This window comes from Phoenix dactylifera, chromosome 14, assembly GCF_051530095.1.
Source record: "Phoenix dactylifera cultivar Ajwa chromosome 14, Ajwa_hap1_PhDact_Kaust_v1.1, whole genome shotgun sequence".
Lineage (NCBI taxonomy): Eukaryota > Viridiplantae > Streptophyta > Magnoliopsida > Arecales > Arecaceae > Phoenix > Phoenix dactylifera.
Genome location: NC_143203.1, coordinates 26,032,443 through 26,050,345, shown reverse-complemented (window position 1 = coordinate 26,050,345; position 17,903 = coordinate 26,032,443). Strand labels below are relative to the sequence as shown.

The following is a 17,903-nucleotide window of genomic DNA, read 5'->3' as shown; positions in this document are numbered from 1 at the left end:
CTGGCCTTCTATTTTAGGTGAGCACGAATCCTATCTGATGATGACTATTGTCAAAAGATAGATTGCCATTTCGTAAAGCATTTCTCAACCACGTGCCATATCATACACGGTGCATGATGCTTGATGCTTATTCATTTTTTGATGGCAGCTATCTATGGATGACAGTATTTTGTAGTGCCTGAGGTGCACAATACCGAGTGCACCTCAGGGGATTTGATGCACCGTAGAGGATCTTGATTGATATTGGATCGAGACTTGGGATGGAGAGATGTAGTGGTCCTAAGGCGAGCCATGGTGGCCCGATTTGGCTCGAAAGGGGCAGCCAAGCAGCACAACGAAAAGTCTGTGTCAAGGGAGAACTCCATTTCTGAAAGCATCCTAATAATTCAAGGGAAAGCAATATTCGACAGCTCGATCTCCCCTCAACCCCCCAAACAAAACAAAATGAAAACAATATATCAAATATATTGTTTGAATTAATATTTTTTTTATCGATATACAGCTATAAATTTATAATTTACATGTATTGATCATCAATGTAACTATTTTTTCAGGCTTCAAGGCTGCTATAATAGCTTCAGACACGACCCAGTATTATGTCATTTATGTCAAAAGCTCTAATCAAAGCGGTGATCATTATAATGTTTCTTATACAACAAGAACACTACCTGTTATTTGATAAAAGTAAGCATTGATTTAAACAGACATATAGCTAATTTTGATTACAAGAATCATAATCATTAATTAAGTCCTATCCAACTTTTGGGAACCAGCTATTTCACTATAAACATAATAAAGTAATAAAGGCGATCTATTGCTAGAAAATATTATTGCTATTTCTTTTTCCAATCAATCGTCAAAATGTTGAAAAGACAACCTAGTAAACTAGTCGGGGTTTTCCAATACTCAAATCTACTATAGTCGGCTGCATAAGAAGCTACCTAGTTACTCTGTCCTACTGTTAGCCTCTTTGAAAATATTATATTTTAACATAATAAAAGAGCAACATAGTATTTAAGTACCTAAAAAAGAATAACCTAGCTTGCAAACTTACCGTTATAACCATCTTTAAGGTTAATTTTTTTGTCATTTAGGAGTGCATTTGTGCATATCAAGAACAATGTATAGACTTTTCTACTTCAATGATCACCTTTTGTAAACATGTAGATAGCATGCATGTCATTTAGAATACGATGAACAAGAATAATCTGCTGGCATATACACGTAAAAGGACATTTTTAAAAGGACAGACATGCAAGAACTTATGAAAAAGCAAGGGGTTAACGCCGAAAGAGTAGTGATAGCTATTGAGGGACATTTGTGCCCTTCAAGGTTTGCCCTCTTGTGGGCTGTTGAGGGGACCATCCAAAGAAGGGGTGGTTCTATATACACCCCCCTATTGCTCAGGACACCCCCCAAAAATTAAAAAAAAATTAAATACTCTCTATTTGCTAAGGACACCCCTAAAAAATTAAAAATTCCTAAATTACCCCCCACCCTCCCCACCCCCTCACCTAAATTGCTCTCTACACCCCCCAAACCCTCCCCCCACCCCGCTCTTCCCCTCCAAAACACCTCGCCAACGCCCAAAACCCCCCCGTTCCCCCTTCTCCCTCTCGTCGCCGGCATTCTCCCGATCTCCGACCACCTCGCCGGCTTCTCCCGGAACCACCTCGCCGGCTTCTCCCGAAATTTTTTTTTTTTCACGGTTCGTGCTCCGTTCGGCACTGGATCGCCGAACAAAAGGCTTCTGTTCGGCTGAACAGTGCCGGACAGAAGCCTTCTGTTCGGCACTGTGCAGCCGAACAGATCTGTTCGGTTGAGGGTTGCCGAACAGAAGGCTTCTGTTCGGCACTGTTCAGCCGAACAGAAGCCTTTTGTTCGGCGATCCAGTGCCGAACGGAGCACGAACCGTGAAAAAAAAAAATTTCGAAACAAGGTGGAACACGTACCTTTGCGGCCGATTCTTCGTCCCAAATCACTAGTTGCTTGTCCATGCTTCGAATGGGGCTTAAATCTCCTTCAAAGATCGCCTAAACGATGTAAATGGATCGAGGGGTTTAAGAGGGGTTTGAGAGGTGTTTTTTTTTCTTTTCAAAACGAAACGGAGGAGGAGGAAGGGGGGTGTATGAGAAAATTTCAAGGGCAATATGGTAATTACACTAAAGGTTAGTTTGGATATTTTTTTTTTGGTTTTTGGGGGGTGTCCTTAGCAATAGGGGGGGTGTATATAGAACCACCCCCAAAGAAGCCAACCAATCTGGGTCCAAGCTAGCCTTTTTCTAGGAGAAGAGCCCTCTCTCTCTCTCTCTCTCTCTCTCTCTCGCTCTCTCGTCTCTCTGATACTTCACCATCACTCAAAAGCCGAGTGCTCATCCGTCCCCAATAATGGAAGGGTTTGAGGGGGACAAGGCCGGCCCGAAGGTCTGCCCATTTCTTGCAAGCACTGGTGCGGGCTGGGAGATGGGCAGAGCCGCAGAGATCGACAAAGAGAAAGAGAGTAAGAGAGCAAGAGACAAGGAAAGGGAGGTGGGGAGGGGTGGTCTTAGTGTTGGGTTGGGGTTGTCTTGTTTGTTCCTATACATTTAACCCAGGCTTTGGTCCTACAAAACAGCATCAGGGATGGTGGGAGGCATAGACAAAAGGTGGTGGGGTCCGGGTCCAACTCAAGAGCTTTTAGATTCCATGGAGGTGAAGAGGATGTTTCTGGTGGGTGGTGAGAATTCTATTCCCCTTCCCACCACCACCACCACCACCACCACCACCACCATCTCCATCACCACCCTTATCAGTGCGTCATGTCCCGTTCCGTTGAATGGAAAGGAGAAAGAGGGAGAAACAATGACAGAAATTAAGGGGCATGTCACTTAGCGTCGCTTAGAATGCTACCTTCCCTAGGCCACCGCGCTGCGTCAGGCGCGTGCAACGAATGTGCGAGGGATGAACAAGAAGGACATGGGTCACCATTGAGTGCAGGCTTTTTAGTTTTTTGGGATGACGGCTGTCGGGCTGTGAGTGATGACGGACGTCTTCAGCAACCTTGGATTAATAACCTTTGGACCGAGGGTTAGTATGGCTTGGAAGGTGACGAAGAATGAAATCATTATGGGGGTAGGTGGAAGAAACGCGTAAATGTACGTGCGACATGGTATTGGAAAAATGGTGGCACTCGAGATGCGAGTCTACTCTTGAGCTGACTCCGCTTTTATATCTTTAGTTCAAAGTGATTCTTCTTAGAGATTTTTTTTTCTTCGTTCAATTGCAAGGTCATTTTGAGGCTCCACCGGATCATGACCATTTAGCCTGCCTTTCACCTGGATTATAGTTGTGCAACTCCAGTGAAAAGGCAAAACATGAGACCATAAATCTAAGGACGCCAAATAGATCCATAAGGTTAAATCTTTTACGGCCATATATGATTCGCGATCGAAATAGAAATTGGAATCAGAATTAGAATAAGTTAAAATAGAGAATCGGAATAGTTATATCCTCCAATGCATTTAGTTCGCAATTAGAATTGAAATCAAAATTGAAATGGAATTAGAATATTAAAAAAGAGTAATAGATTTTGAGGAATTAAAATATTTTCTTTTTCCTTTAGAATCAGAATATATTATAATTTCTTCCAACCAATAGACTGGAACATGAATCACATATTTCCATTCTCATTTCAAAATCCATCTCCGCTGAATCAAACATTCTCTTAATATTGGTTAGCATATCTCATGATGCCTTTGCTTCGCTCTAATTTTTCAAACCCTTGTTCTTTATTAGTAAATTGGGGTTGATAGCCATACTATCATATTTCTGTTTTTTTTATAAAAAAAATCAAATTGTATCCATTGCTTTGTCAATAATTCTACCAAAAATTTCATTATTAATATTTCTCTTAAAGTTTTATAAACATTCTAGTAGTATACTACTGATAAATATATATCAAAGTTATTTCAGTTTTCAACTATATCTCGCTTGCTTGTCTCTATCTGATTTTTCTTTCCACCAAGCCTACCATGAATTCCATTGTTTTCTATCTCCAGATATGCATTCATATGCGTCCATTTCTGAGGAACAAGGCGTACATTAAAGGTTGGACTAGTTGGTGGCTTCCATTGTCACTTTTTGGCTGTTCACTTTATTCGAGGAATTCATGGATGTCTTTTGATGTCATCCAAGATTTACATAAATTGTTAGAAACTTTAAGAATATCTTAGTATATCAGCAATTTGAAGATAAGCTTTGGTTCGATGATAAATGCACATGCAACGGATTTGGAATATGGAAGCAAAATATCTTGGTACATATGAGTAAGGTTGCATGGATCTTGTGCTTTCTAAATCCTATAATGACATGAATCTAGTGGACTGAGATATTTTTTTTTAAAAAAAAGATTGAAACTATCATGGAATTGAAAAACAAATACGGATTTGCCAATTTTTAAAAGTATATTTGCTTAGGGATAGTTTAGTATGAAAAAATAAATTCTACATCAAATTACCATATTTGGTTAGAAAAAAGGATGAGAGAAGTGGTAAAATAAATAGTGAATCCTATGCTTATTTTACTGAAAAAGAATGTAAAATAAATACCGCCAGGATGATGGTATTTTTTTTCATGCTAGATTATTGAAAGGAGAATCTAAAATTATCATTGCTTGATGGAAATGCCTTCACTTTTTTCCTTCAAACCCTCAAATGGCCTTTTTTATATGGTACCAGCATATATTAGAAAGTATACTAACTCAATATATGATCATGCTAAATCTAAATTTCTATTTTTCTATCTAATAGTTTATTTTTTTCAAAATAATCAATTAATTGTATGGTTGCTTTTTAATATATTTACTTAATGAAAAATTAAAATATAAAATTTATTTATAATAAAAAATATATTTTCTAATATATGTATAATTAATTTAAAAATATTTATCAGCTCATATAAATATGTTTGAATATTCAAATTATGCATAATGACAGCTTTCATATAAGTGGGTCGTAAATAACCAACAAATGAAGCGAATTAAAAAAAAATTATTACTTAAATTCTTATGCAAGGATATTGCTGAAAATTTGGTAATATTTTCATTTGAGGTTATCTTTATATTGTAATTTTTTTTTGGCATCATTTTTTTGGATTAATTTTTTTAAAATTTATTTTTTCCTTACAATCATTGTTGTAAATAAATGATTCTTAGCAATCATCATCTCTCCACTCAAAAAACTGGTGTGAAAAACTGATGTGATATCTACAGTGAAGATCCTCCAGATGTCAACAGTAAAATTTCTATCCAGATCAGCCACAGTAAAGGATCGAAGTTTACCCCTTGGACTTCATCATGAATTAAGTCCCGGACTCCAACGAGGCTTGGCATACCCTAACCAAACGAACTCTAAAGATAAATTATGTTGTATATATGCTTTGCATGTGAGCTCTGCATGGAAAATACCAATATAATTAGATCCAAGGTAAATATAGCAACATCTTACAAGATGAAAATTTCAATGCTAACATCCTACTTGATGAAAATTATAACACCAAAATGTTTTGTAACTTTCGGCTGCCACATCGGATCCATAGGGGATGGAGGACGTGTTATGAAGGGAAGTTAGACCAAGCAGGTGTGAGCAGAAGCCGGCTGAGATAGAAGAAATATTGGGATATTGGGCAATAATCTTGCAGATTGGGAGGCCTATATATTTGTTTAGGTGTTGTACTTAGGCTTGGATGTTCTAAACTCTCTCTAGAGGGGAAAGATATGTAAATTGCAACCATATCTAAATTACTTGTACCATGATTTAGGATTTCGTCTAAAAAAAACTAGTCATATGATATTATTTATACTATACATAAATAATATATAATATAAAATAAATATTTTTATTTTATAGATACGTTTTTTATCAGCCATTTTTTAGCTAGAAAAGGTTTCAACCAAGGATGAAATTTTTGGGTAAAAAATAACTTTTATTTAAAAAAGGTCATGGAAAACCAAAAAAAAAGTTAAACTTTTTAATAATACAAAGTTATTTTTAGTGTTTCTTTTTTTTGGTGTAAAAAACCAAAAGAAGAAAAATTAGATTTTTTTTCTTCCTATACTTTTCCTCGCAACTCTCAAGGATAACGACAAACTGTCTTCTCGAATAGAAAGAGTGTTGAAGCTTGCTACGTTCACGAATGCATGACAAGCCACTGAAGCATCCCTTTTGCATTTGTGGGATGAAAACAACAAACGAGACAAATGTCACAAGGGCTAATGACACCAAATAAAACCTCGACACGGTGCGAATGTCATGCTTATGATTGGTGGAAAAAACTATTTGATAACAAATGTGGAGTTCTTGGAATCGCTAAGTAATCTTTTACCCACTTTAACACCTAGTCACATCAAACATTGAAGCATTTTAACATGGCATGGGAAGTTGGGAACTTATTAACTCGGCACCAAACCATGCAAGGCATTTTTTTTTTTTTTTTTGCTATAAAAAAAATCCATGTTATACGGTGTGGAACTAATAGGCGCCCTCCATTTCTACTTTTAACCCGCGTCATGGCCGCCGCCTACATGTGAATGAAAGGGCAAGGACGATAAAAACAGTTAAGAACCATATTTATACACATGTGCCGTTGTTCTTAAATTGACCAGACAAATCTAAATTCAAATCATTTTTTTTGTGCTTTTTTATCATTATATATATATATATATATATATATATATATATATATATATATATATGACATTTTCCGTTTGTTTTCTGGATATCCATAATAAATTTAGGGCGACAGGTTTTTTTTTTGGCACAATGATAATTTACACTCACTAAAAATGAATGCATCCGGCAAAATCAGAAAAAAGAAGATAACATAGAGGTTAAGGCACTGACACATGGTCCCCTTAGGTAAAGCCTCCCGAGTTGTAGGCCGCGAATGAGGCTATCCAATCAGTCGCGCTGTTTCCTTCCCTGTAGGTATGTCTAGCCTACGATAAACTGTCCTCATCGAAGAGTCTGCGGATATCGTGGATCAATGGGATGGACCTCACATTGAGCTCCGGATCCACTCAATTACCAAGGCCGAGTCTCCCTCGAGCAAAATGCGGTCTACGCCCAGCACCCGCCGTGCATAGGTAACTCCCTCCCATTCATTCCTGAGTTCTGCACTAACCACGGACGTGTCGAAGATCTGTCGACTCCCAGCCGGTATCAAATAGGGATCATGATCCATGATAACGAAGCCCACACTTCTAGTGCACCCTTTTCGTCAACACTGCTGTTGAAGTTCATATTGAGAAAACCAGAGGGTTGGGGCTTCCATGAGACCTGCACGGTCCTTGGCGCTGTATAAGCAAGAGGGGAACCCTAGATTTTTCCGGCCGACCCTAGAGACGACAACGTGGCACTGTAGATAATCTCCTCCGCATGAAGAAGAGCCCTCTCCGCTGCTGACCTCGGGCGAACTCTGCTGCCCTTGAAGACTCGGGCGTTCCTATCTAGCCAACAGTGGTAAGCTAGATAGGCAGCCCTGATCTCGAGACCCTCCAGGTTCGGCCTCCTCGTTGAAGTCTCCAAAAAGAGCAAGAAATCCTTGGTCGTCGACCATCCCAGCCATGGATCATGGGGACCCCAGGCGCACCCCCAGATTAGGGCAGCCCTCGGGCAAATTCTAATGATATGGAAGATAGACTCCTCTGTCTCCGGGCAGTCCAAGCATATCGGAGCGATGGAGGGAAAAGTGGACCACCCCACACATACGATTAAAGCATCCGAATCCGACGGCAGGCATAATCTCAATAAGTATGGCCTTGGCAAGCACGACCTCGGCAGGCATGACCTCGGCACGCATGATCTCGGCTGAGCAAAATCCGATCGATCTTGAGGTCAAGGAAGACTTAGTCAGAAGCTGAGACTGAATCCAACTCTACTAACAGTCAAGTCGGTCCGCCTAAAGAAAGGATCACCAAATCCTCTGGAATCAAATTCCGCAGTCTCCACCACAACGGCTGTCAATATTTGAATCCTCGCAATTTTAGCCGATCGCCAGCTAGCCTGAAATCCCGTAACATCTAAGGTAATTCATTTAACCCAAAATTTGCGCAATCACATCCGATTGCGTGGGAGAGGGGCATTTTCTCTCCTCGTCAGAAAGCATCTCCATTAAAATATCTCAAGATCTCTATTTGGCTTAAGCATCGGAGGGCCTTCGCCGGATCCTCCGATCCAGACTTCTTGCAGGTCTGCTGAAGATAGCCGTCCGCCACCGCACTGCAGCAGAAGCTCCTCCTTCTTGGTTTGCGGTCACCCCTGGGTCTGTTTTCCAGCAATACGGAGAAACCTACATCCCTCGTCAAGCCAACATACTTGCAACCTCTAATTTTCTTTAGTAGAAAATTGAAGTGACATTAACAGTAAAGTTCTCATCAAGATAAAAGATCAAAATACCCTTCAAATTTTAGAAAAGATCATTAACAACACATATTTTAAATCGCAGAGGATTATACCATCCTGAATGTCTATCACATCATTCATCTTATTGTAGAAATCTGAGTGGTCGTACTTGGTCCGTACACGGCGTGCAACCTATACGAGCAATAGCCTATACGTGCGGTGGCTATGTACAAATTTCTGCGGTGCACAAGGGCACACGGCAGAGGAACCCAAGTCTAAAAATTCTGAAACTCACCCCACCCTAACCTATTCAAAAAGAAATGCATAGCTTAACAATTTGAGCACGCACCGTGCCTACTACATCCAAGATCAAATATATGTCCAAAATCATAATAAAGTAATCTTCATTATTTTAACATATCAGCAAATTATTATACAATGATACAATTTGTTGCCAAAAGAGTTCATCTAAAACAACTATTCCAAAGAATGGAGTGAGCCCATTCGATGTTAGAAGGACTATCTCTTTTTTAGTTATTTTCGAGATTACGCATATATTTCAGAAAGCCAATGTTACGGTAGATTGGATGGTGTCATCACACAATTTGTGCAATGGGAGACTCTTGAGCTTCTGTTTCTTGTCAAGTTTATTTTTTTTACTACTTTCTATTTATTCTAGTAAATTTATATTATAAGGTCTAAACAAAAATTAAATAAAAATGGAAACCTATCAGGGCCAAACATGCATCAGAGAGGCTAATAGGGTCGCAGATTGTATGAGGCTCAATAGTCCCACATCGAAAAGACTCGTTTTAGAGCATGTGCATGTGAGGCGGGTGTCTCCAAATCCTGCTGACGCGTTTTGGGAGGAAAATAAAATCGGAGAGGGGTGAAGGACGCTTGCGTGAAGCCCCAGAACCGGACAATATCTGGCAGGGGAGCCCCGCGGTCCTCCCTCATGTGTCCCTCACATGGGCACTGGATGCCTCACGTGCCCCGCGCAGGCGGAAGCATGATATTTGGTATCAAAGCCGAAAACGACTCTTGTCCGATGGTGAAAAGGGTGTGAGGCCTAATAATCCTACATCGAAAAAACTCATTTCAGAGCCTAAGCATATGAGGCAGGAGAGGGGTGAAGGACGCTTGCGTGAAGGTCCGGAACCGGACAATATCTGGCAGGAGAGCCCCGTGTTTTCCCCCTCATGTGGCTCCCACGTGCGCACTGGGTGCTTCACGTGCCCCGCGGAGGCGTGACAGATTGTATGGTTGCTTATATGGCCAACCATTCGGACGGTATGATGTGGATCTAAGAGGAAGGGCTACCTAGGGCACTTTGTGATTTTTTTATTTTTTTTGTTTTTTTTAATACGTCTGTACTTGCATTGTAAGCAAAACAAAAATTATCTTAAAAAAATAGAGGAGGGGGGAGGCGGGACCGCTCCAAAGTACAGAAACTGAGAGATCCCCGCTCCGGGCTCCCGTCCGGCGGTTAACCCGTCCAAACTCAAAAGCGGTGACAGCGATCCCAAGCCCCGCCCCATACCATTTCCCTCACTCCATGACCTCCGTTGGGCCCCACTCTCATAACAAGTGGACGCTGGCCTCCGCATCTCTTCGTCATAGGCCCCCACGAGCCTCCTCGAGAGCGATGGCTGGATGCAAACAACGAGACCCAGGCATCTGTGCTCTCGGGGCCCCACCACAACCACCCGAGCTTCTCACTCTACTCTTTTCTCCTGATAAAGGGCACCGATGGACTCTACTACTTCCCCGGATTTTTATATTTCCCGGAGGAGGCTGGCCAGGGACGAGAACTGCTTCTCCCAACCCCGTTACTCTGTTTATTATATAATAAGGTTGAAGATACATTTTTTTTTTCTTCTTCTTGCTGTTGTTTTAATATTGTTGGTGGCGAGGATTTTTGGTTATTTTTAATTCCGGTATATGGTATTCCGGGATGCCGACGCCGATTAGCAGCGCGCGGCAGTGCCTGGCGGGCGAGGCCGCCGCCACCCTCGACGACGCCGTCGCCGTCGCCCGCCGCCGCGCCCACGCACAGACTACCTCCCTCCACCTCGTCTATGCCCTCCTATCCTCCTCCTCATCCTCTCCCTCCTCCATTCTCCGCGACGCCCTCTCACGCGCCCGGAGCTCCATGTATTCCCCCCGGCTGCAGTTTAAAGCGCTGGAGCTCTGTTTCGGGGTCGCTCTGGATAGGCTGCCGTCGTCGTCGTCGTCGTCGTCGTCGTCGTCGTCGCAGCACCACAAGCAGGCGGCGCCGGCGGAGGAGCCGCCGGTGTCGAACTCGCTGATGGCGGCCATCAAGCGCTCGCAGGCCAACCAAAGGCGGAATCCGGACACGTTCCACCTCTACCAGCAACAGCAGCAGCAGCAGCAGCAGGGGTCGTCGTCGTTTTGCGGCGTGAAGGTGGAGCTGCAGCAGCTGGTGCTCGCCATCCTCGACGACCCGATCGTCAGCCGGGTCTTCGGCGAGGCTGGGTTCCGGAGCTGCGACATCAAGCTCGCCGTCCTGCGCCCCCCGCTGCCCATCCTCCGCTTCCCCCGCGCAGCTCGCTGCCCGCCGCTCTTTTTGTGCAACTTCTCGGCTGCGGACGACTTCGATGCGCTCCCTACGCCACGGGGCTTCACGTTCCCCTTCTCCGCCTCCGATGGCGGCGACGAGAATTGCCGGAGGATCGGCGAGGTCCTCGCCCGGAGGAGCACCCGGAATCCGATGCTGGTTGGCGTCAGCGCTGGCGAGGCCGCCCAGGACTTCGCTCGAGCGGTGGAGCGGCAGAATTGGGCTGTTCTGCCTCCCGAGCTGCGCGGGCTGAGGCTCGTTAGCATCGAGAGGGAGGTGTCGGAGCTCGGGAAGAGCGGTGACGGCAGGTCGCGGATCGGCGCCCGGTTGGAGGAGATGGGCCGGCAGGCGGAGGAGCCCGGGGTGGTTTTGAGCATCGGGGATTTGAAGGGGATGGTAGAAGGGGGCGATGATGTGGGGAGCTGCTTGGTTCCGGAGCTGACGAGGGTGCTGGAGCTTTTCCGGGGGAGGCTGTGGGTGATGGGATGGTCGGCGTCCTACGAGACTTACATGAAGTTCTTGTCGCGCTATCCTCTGCTGGATAAAGACTTGGATTTGCAGCTGCTACCGATTACCACAGTCCGGCCGGGGACGGGTGGATCGCTCCCCAGGCCTCCCAGGTGCGTAGATCAGTGCCTTGGGCCCTTCCACTTCGATCTCTACTTAAATCAATACAGTACTTGCTATTTGATTTCATTTAGGAACTTTTTATTTGCTTCTTGTGAAAATTTAGCTTAGAAATTAAAGCTATGGCTCATCATCCTTGAATTTTCTTAGTAGTTTGTTGCATATTGATGACTAGAAGGTCTTGTTTTTACTCGTAGAAAAGGTTTGTTTTTGGGTAGAGATGGGAATTTTATTTGGAGGCAACCTCATGCCTTCAAAACTGAAGATCTATATGTGAAAATTGAAGGTTGATTACATTGCTAAAAATATTGTGAATTATTATATAGCTTTCTTTATCTTTGATGCTTGTGCTACTACATTTAGATTGCTTGAGGTAAATATGGCTTACTTTCATGCTAACTGTTTATGCCCAGATATTATGAGCTTAAGGAAAGCAGTCCTTAGAATCTGCTCATTTTTGTATTATGAGGAGCATGAAGGTTGAAAGGTGTGGGAAATGCATACCTCTGTTCATAGACTTAGAACCCGTTTCAATCAAATGGATGCACTAGTTCGACTCATCACACAGAGACTAATATAGGTCGGATCAAGTGGTAACCTGGATTTTTTGGGGGAAAAAACCACTGAATCATCAAACTGGATGGTTCAGTTGCTCAAGCCATCTGATCGTTCCAGTTTAACCATTGGTTGGGTCAATTATTTATATGTTGGTGGGGAAAAAGGCCTCCACCCCCAGCCCTAGATGTCAAATCTTCCATGATCTCTCCATAATTCCCCCTTCTTATTGAACCCCATACTCTCTCTTTCTCATTCTCTCTCAAGACATCGGTGTTGATTACGCTTGCCTCGAAATCCTCCCTCCTTTGTGTGGATGTTGGTCTCCATTGGACTATAGCCTAGAGAGCCCTTTAATGTGGAATATGGTGGGGTCGTTGGATGTTCTACTGGTCTCAGTCTGCTAGTAGGAGGTAGGTGGTTTCAATTGTTGTTCATCTCCAGTTGCCATCTATAGTTCTAGGGTGGGGGAGGGGAGCAAAGCATCTATGCAGTCCTCCTATTAGCCTTCATATTCTTTTTTGGTCTAGAGACCTCAAAAGGAAAAGGGTGAGGAAGAAGGATGAGACAAACCATGGTTTACTTGCAATTGAAGTGGTTGACTGTGAACTGGTGACCAAAATCGTCAAAGCCAGGACAATGGTTTCAAAAAAATACTTATGATTTGACAACCTAATGTAATTATTTTGCAATAGTTTGTTCATTTGCAATTTAATTGCAAATATATCATGAAATTTGCAAAATATGCAGATAAATTGCCAAATAGCGGACTATTCACTGCTAGTTGCCATGTAGAAGTTGTAGCCTGCGATCATAGCTCAAGGCACTGATGTGGGCCATGGGTTTTTGGGGTCTTGATTATTTATTTAACATTTAACTTTAAGGATATTAAAATTATTAAATATTTTTCCCTTCAAGACAGAAACTAGGACTTGGGTGTCAGGACTTTAGAGCAAATGTCTTTGCCCTTGTACATGGTCATTCAGCCTTTTGGTCTTCTGATTTCCCCGAAACTCTGGTCGACTGGTTCGAGCAGAGCGGGGTGGTTGTATCTTTGAAAGAGTTGTATAGCACTCTTGTATTTATCAAAAAAAAAAAAGAAGGTAAACCAGGTCTCCAGTTCTGCCCTCTCCACCTTTGTCTTTTCACCCTCTCACATGCCACAACTTCCTCCTCTCCTCACCTAGGTTCTACCTCATCCAAGATCCATGTCACCTGCCCGTCCATGCATTAATCTCTCAGCTTATGTTGAGCCCTCCTTGACAAAGCCCACATCAGCTCCCTCAGCCACTCAGGCTATCTTGTTCTCATCTTTTGTGACCTCCCAGTTCATGATTTTTTATTTTATTTTTTATGTCCCAAAATTGTAACATTGAAGTTGTGGCTATGGAGAATAGCTGAGCTTGTCGTGGTGCATGAAAAGAGAGTGGAATTGAGGATAATGTCAAAATGTTGTTACAAAGCCATCAGAAGCCTAGGGTGGTGGGGTGAAATTTGGGGTTATAATAGTGCTACAATAGAGTACATGGGATGGGGGGCTTTGGGTTACAGATTTATAAAATAGTGTTATATGTTTAGTCATGAGTTGTTTCTCTTGTTTTTCTTTAATGAAGATTTCCATTTCAACAATAAAATGTGATAAGATATTAAAATTGTATAATACAACATTAAGTGAATCTAGAAACTTTGCAATCAATATCTAGTTTTTTGATCAATCATAAGTCTAATTGTAGGGCTTTGGTTGGCCAAGTTGTCAACTCACTTCCGGAGCTTGAGATTATATCCTGTGCTGGAAACTGTTGGTTTATTAGTCAAACAACTTCCTATTGTCCATCGTCAAAGATGAGTAAATTCATTGTTCCTTGTATTTGTTTGCTACATGTAAGATCCAACCCATCGACATTTGCTTTTCTTTTTCTAAGTTGGTCACAGTCTCACTTTCCTGCTGCTTGTCCATGCCTTGTCTCCATTCTATCTCTATGTTTTTAAATCAGGTATATTTTATGTCTGTCATCAGTTATCAACACTCAAGCAAACATTGTACTTTCTGTAAGAAGTCATCGACTTGTTTGTCATTAATCAACTGTGCAGGGAGCAATAATAATGATGCAGAAGCATTCTTGAAGACAATTCTGTGTGGACAATATAATATTTATGGATCAGAGTAATTGCTTTCTCATTATGTAAACATATTAGGGAGTTTATTTCTTTTCATTGGCTTGATATATCAAAGACTGCTCATTTATTTTATGATCTATTATTTTGATGGGATCAGTCTCTGAAACCCCATTTCCCTTTTCTTTTCTGCATTTTACATATTCCTATATAAAGTTTTATCACATAATTCATCAGACAAAAATGTCGAGCTTTTTTGACAATTTCCAACTTTTATAGCCGTTTGAGACAGCATCTGCACGGCATATAGAACATAAGTTGCTATAGTTAATAAGCAAAGTATCTAGCAGGCTGCAATTTGCAGGTTGTGCATGAGGCAGAAAATAGCATGAGATTTGGTTGTAAAGCATTATACATGCTTTGGTGATGATTTATTTTATAAATTTGCTATTCTTTCTGCTATCATTATATGTGTGCTTTTTGTTACATCCTTTTGCACTGGAATGAAATCTCACCATGCATTGCTTGTGAAATGCCTTCAGCTTGACAGATTCATTTGTTCCATTTGGAGGCTTTTTCCCTACGGCATATGAGTCAAAGGTTCTGCTAAGCAGTCCATACCCATCGGTACTCCGCTGCCAGCATTGTAATGACAAATGCAAGCAAGAAGTTGCTGCAATTCTGAAGGGACATTCAGCTTCAGCTGAAGATCAGCACTCAGCAGATGTGCCTGCTTTGGTGCAGAGAGCTAATATTTTTAGCATAAATGGTGGATTAGATGCATCAAAGGTGTGTTTACTGTTGAAATTCATGTCTTTACCTTTATGTTCAAGCAAACTAACAGCTTGTTGACATTATATATTATAATGGTTTTAAAAACTTGGTTCTAAAATTTCTGTTTTATTGAATCATCATGCATATTGTGGTTTCATTATTTTTCAAATGATTAACCTACAGATAGGTTTCATCTTTTTTTCTTTCTTTTTTAATTTTTTGCTCATTTTCTTCAGTGCAGGCTCAAGATGATAAAACACTGTTGAATGTAAAAGTAATGGATTTGCAAAAGAAGTGGAATGATTATTGCCAGCGTATTCACCAGGGATGCCTGAGGCTTGAGACTGACAGCTACCAGGCGCTTGGAAACATTGTTGGTCTTCCATATGTTTCTTCTGATAAGGAGAGAGCCAGTAACCTGAACAGTAACAATCCTGATTTAACTCAAAACCAACAATACCAAGAAGGGTGCGGAAATTCATTTCCTATGGTTGGGGGCTTACAGAAGATTGCTGCAGCAAGCCAGAGTTTGTCACTTTCTGTAATTCCTGAACCCAAAAACAAGGACTTGATATCTAAACTTCAGGTCAGACAATCAAAAAGTGAACAGCTTCAGAGAGAGATCTTCCAGTCTCACCAAGGTCCACATTCAGATTCGGGCAATCATGATGATCATACTTCACCGTCCTCTGTAACATCCGTTAGGACAGATTTGGTTTTGGGAACCCCTCATGAGCCAACTTGTAAGGATGAACAGCATGCCATTCAGAAACACACAAATCATTTGGACAGTTGCTCTGGGAGTTTGCTATCCAAGAAGGTTGATGATTTCAGCAGAAATGTTCCAGAGGTCCTCGTGCAGTCGCATTCTTGCTCTGATTGTCCTGATTTGCTGAAGAATGGTACATATCCACTCATGTATAGTCCCTCAGTTTCAAAGAGTGGTGGTGCGCCTGCGTTTAACCAACAATGTCTGGGTTCATCCAATGTGTGTCAAAAGTTTGATCAAAGTAATTACAAATCATTCTGTGCTAGTCTCATTGATAAAGTTGGCCGACAGGAAGAAGCCTTGAGTGCTATCAGTCAAACTATAGTACATTGCAGAGCAGGTCATGAAAGGTATCGTGGTGCAAGCCTAAAAGGAGACGTTTGGCTCAGTTTTCTTGGTCCTGATAGCGTTGGAAAGAAGAAGGTAGCAGTGGCTCTTGCAGAATTGATCTATGGCAGCAAGGAAAACTTGATCAGCATTGATCTAAGCTACCAAAATGGCATTACTTTTCCTATTACTATCTGCGACCAGCAAGAGGTCAGTGGTTATGATACAAGGTTCAGAGGCAAGACAAATGTCGATCATATTGCTGGGGAGTTAAGCAAGAAGCCATGGTCCATAGTTTTCCTCCAAAATGTGGATAAAGCGGATCTGCGAGTTCAGAGCAGCTTATCCCAGGCTATTCTAACTGGAAAATTTCCTGATTCTCATGGAAGGGAATTTGGCATTAGCAACACCATTTTTGTGATGACTGCAATGAAGGCCCAGGGTAAGGTCTTTTCCAGAATGACAGATTCTGTTAAATTCCCGGAGGAAAGGATTCTTGCAGCTCGGAGTTGGCAGATGAAGATTTTGACACAACCTGTTTCAGAGGCTGCCAGCTGCAATCCAAATGTTAATGTGCTGATTGCTTCCAGGCAAAAGTCTAGGAATAAGCAATCATATTTATCCCCGGTTTTTGTAAGTAAACGTAAGCTGGATGTTGCTGATGACCTCAAAGAGCAGCATGAATCCTTGGAGACTGCAAAACGGGCACACAGGACATCAAACACATTCCTAGACTTGAATCTGCCTGTAGAAGAGGTTGAGTCAAATGACGCGGAGAGTAGCAGCAGTGATGGGAATAGCTCTACATCAGATAATACAGAGGCATGGGTGGAAGATTTCTTCAGCTCAGTGGATGCAACCATGAACTTCAAGCCTTATGATTTTGATGCCCTTGCTGATAGTATATTAAAGGAAATCAGTAAGAGCTTCCATGACACAATTGGCTCTGAGTGTATGCTGGAGATTGATGTGAAGGTAATGGAGCAGATACTTGCAGCTGCATGGCTATCGGATGATAGAGGAGCTCTAGATGTTTGGATCGAACGAGTACTCGGCAGGAGCTTCATTGAGTTGAGGGAAAGATGTAAGCTCTTGACACAAACTGTAGTCAGACTCGTTGCTTGTGAGGATGTAGTTATGGGGGAGCATGCGCCCGGAGTCCTCCTTCCCTCAAGAATTTGTCTAAACTGACAAGTTAAAGATTGCTGTAATTATATGTATAATGTAGTGTCTAGCATTTCTCTGTGAAATAATATTGTCCTGTTAATCCCATTAGTTTTTCCTGGTTTTGTCAGTCTAGTGCTCGTAAATTGAATCTTTTGCAGTTTGTAAATCTTGTGGTTCCATTTGATGTCTTAAGTCATCAGGACCTCATCTTTTATTCTTCTTTTGCTGTGAAACGATTATAACAGTGCCAATCCAATTATATTTTCTTAAATTTTGTAATCAGGACAGTGTGGGTAAATTGGATTTCTTGTGCTCAGCAAATTTTATGGTTCTCTCTCATGTCTTAACCCTGCAAAACCTCTTCCTTAGTTTCCTATTGCAAGCTTCAAGGCGAAAAAGACTAGCAGCATTTTAGCTGTATTTTTTATTAAAATGTTTGGAAAGTCAGGGATGAATTTTTCTGATATACTATTCATTGGTTGTGTTTCCAAAAAAATGACCTATTGTATAGCACATCGCCTCTTGTTGGCTCCCAAAAGATTTTTCTACAACTGAACCTTGCTTTCTTTTTTTCCTTTTTGTTTGGGTTTTCTCCTTGGGTGTCAGTAAG

General features: G+C 41.8%; 1 protein-coding gene across 1 annotated transcript; it reads left to right on the top strand.

Moving 5' to 3' along the window:
* Positions 1-9,994: 9,994 nt before the first annotated feature.
* Positions 9,995-17,564, top strand: LOC103718122 (protein DWARF 53-LIKE-like). Its single transcript, XM_008806797.5, has 3 exons — positions 9,995-11,579; positions 14,799-15,045; positions 15,272-17,564. Exons 1-3 carry the CDS (start codon positions 10,336-10,338, stop codon positions 17,315-17,317), a joined length of 3,537 nt encoding a protein of 1,178 aa, XP_008805019.2. The 5' UTR covers positions 9,995-10,335; the 3' UTR covers positions 17,318-17,564.
* The last annotated feature ends 339 nt before the right edge of the window (positions 17,565-17,903 follow it).

What these genes read in the sequence shown, in the direction of transcription:
- LOC103718122 (XM_008806797.5), top strand. Translation starts at nt 10,336, where the DNA reads ATGCCGACGCCGATTAGCAGCGCGCGGCAGTGCCTGGCGGGCGAGGCC. An exon ending in TCGCTCCCCAGGCCTCCCAG is followed by an intron (nt 11,580 to 14,798) that starts GTGCGTAGATCA and finishes AAATGCCTTCAG; the next exon opens with CTTGACAGATTCATTTGTTC. An exon ending in GTGGATTAGATGCATCAAAG is followed by an intron (nt 15,046 to 15,271) that starts GTGTGTTTACTG and finishes TCTTCAGTGCAG; the next exon opens with GCTCAAGATGATAAAACACT.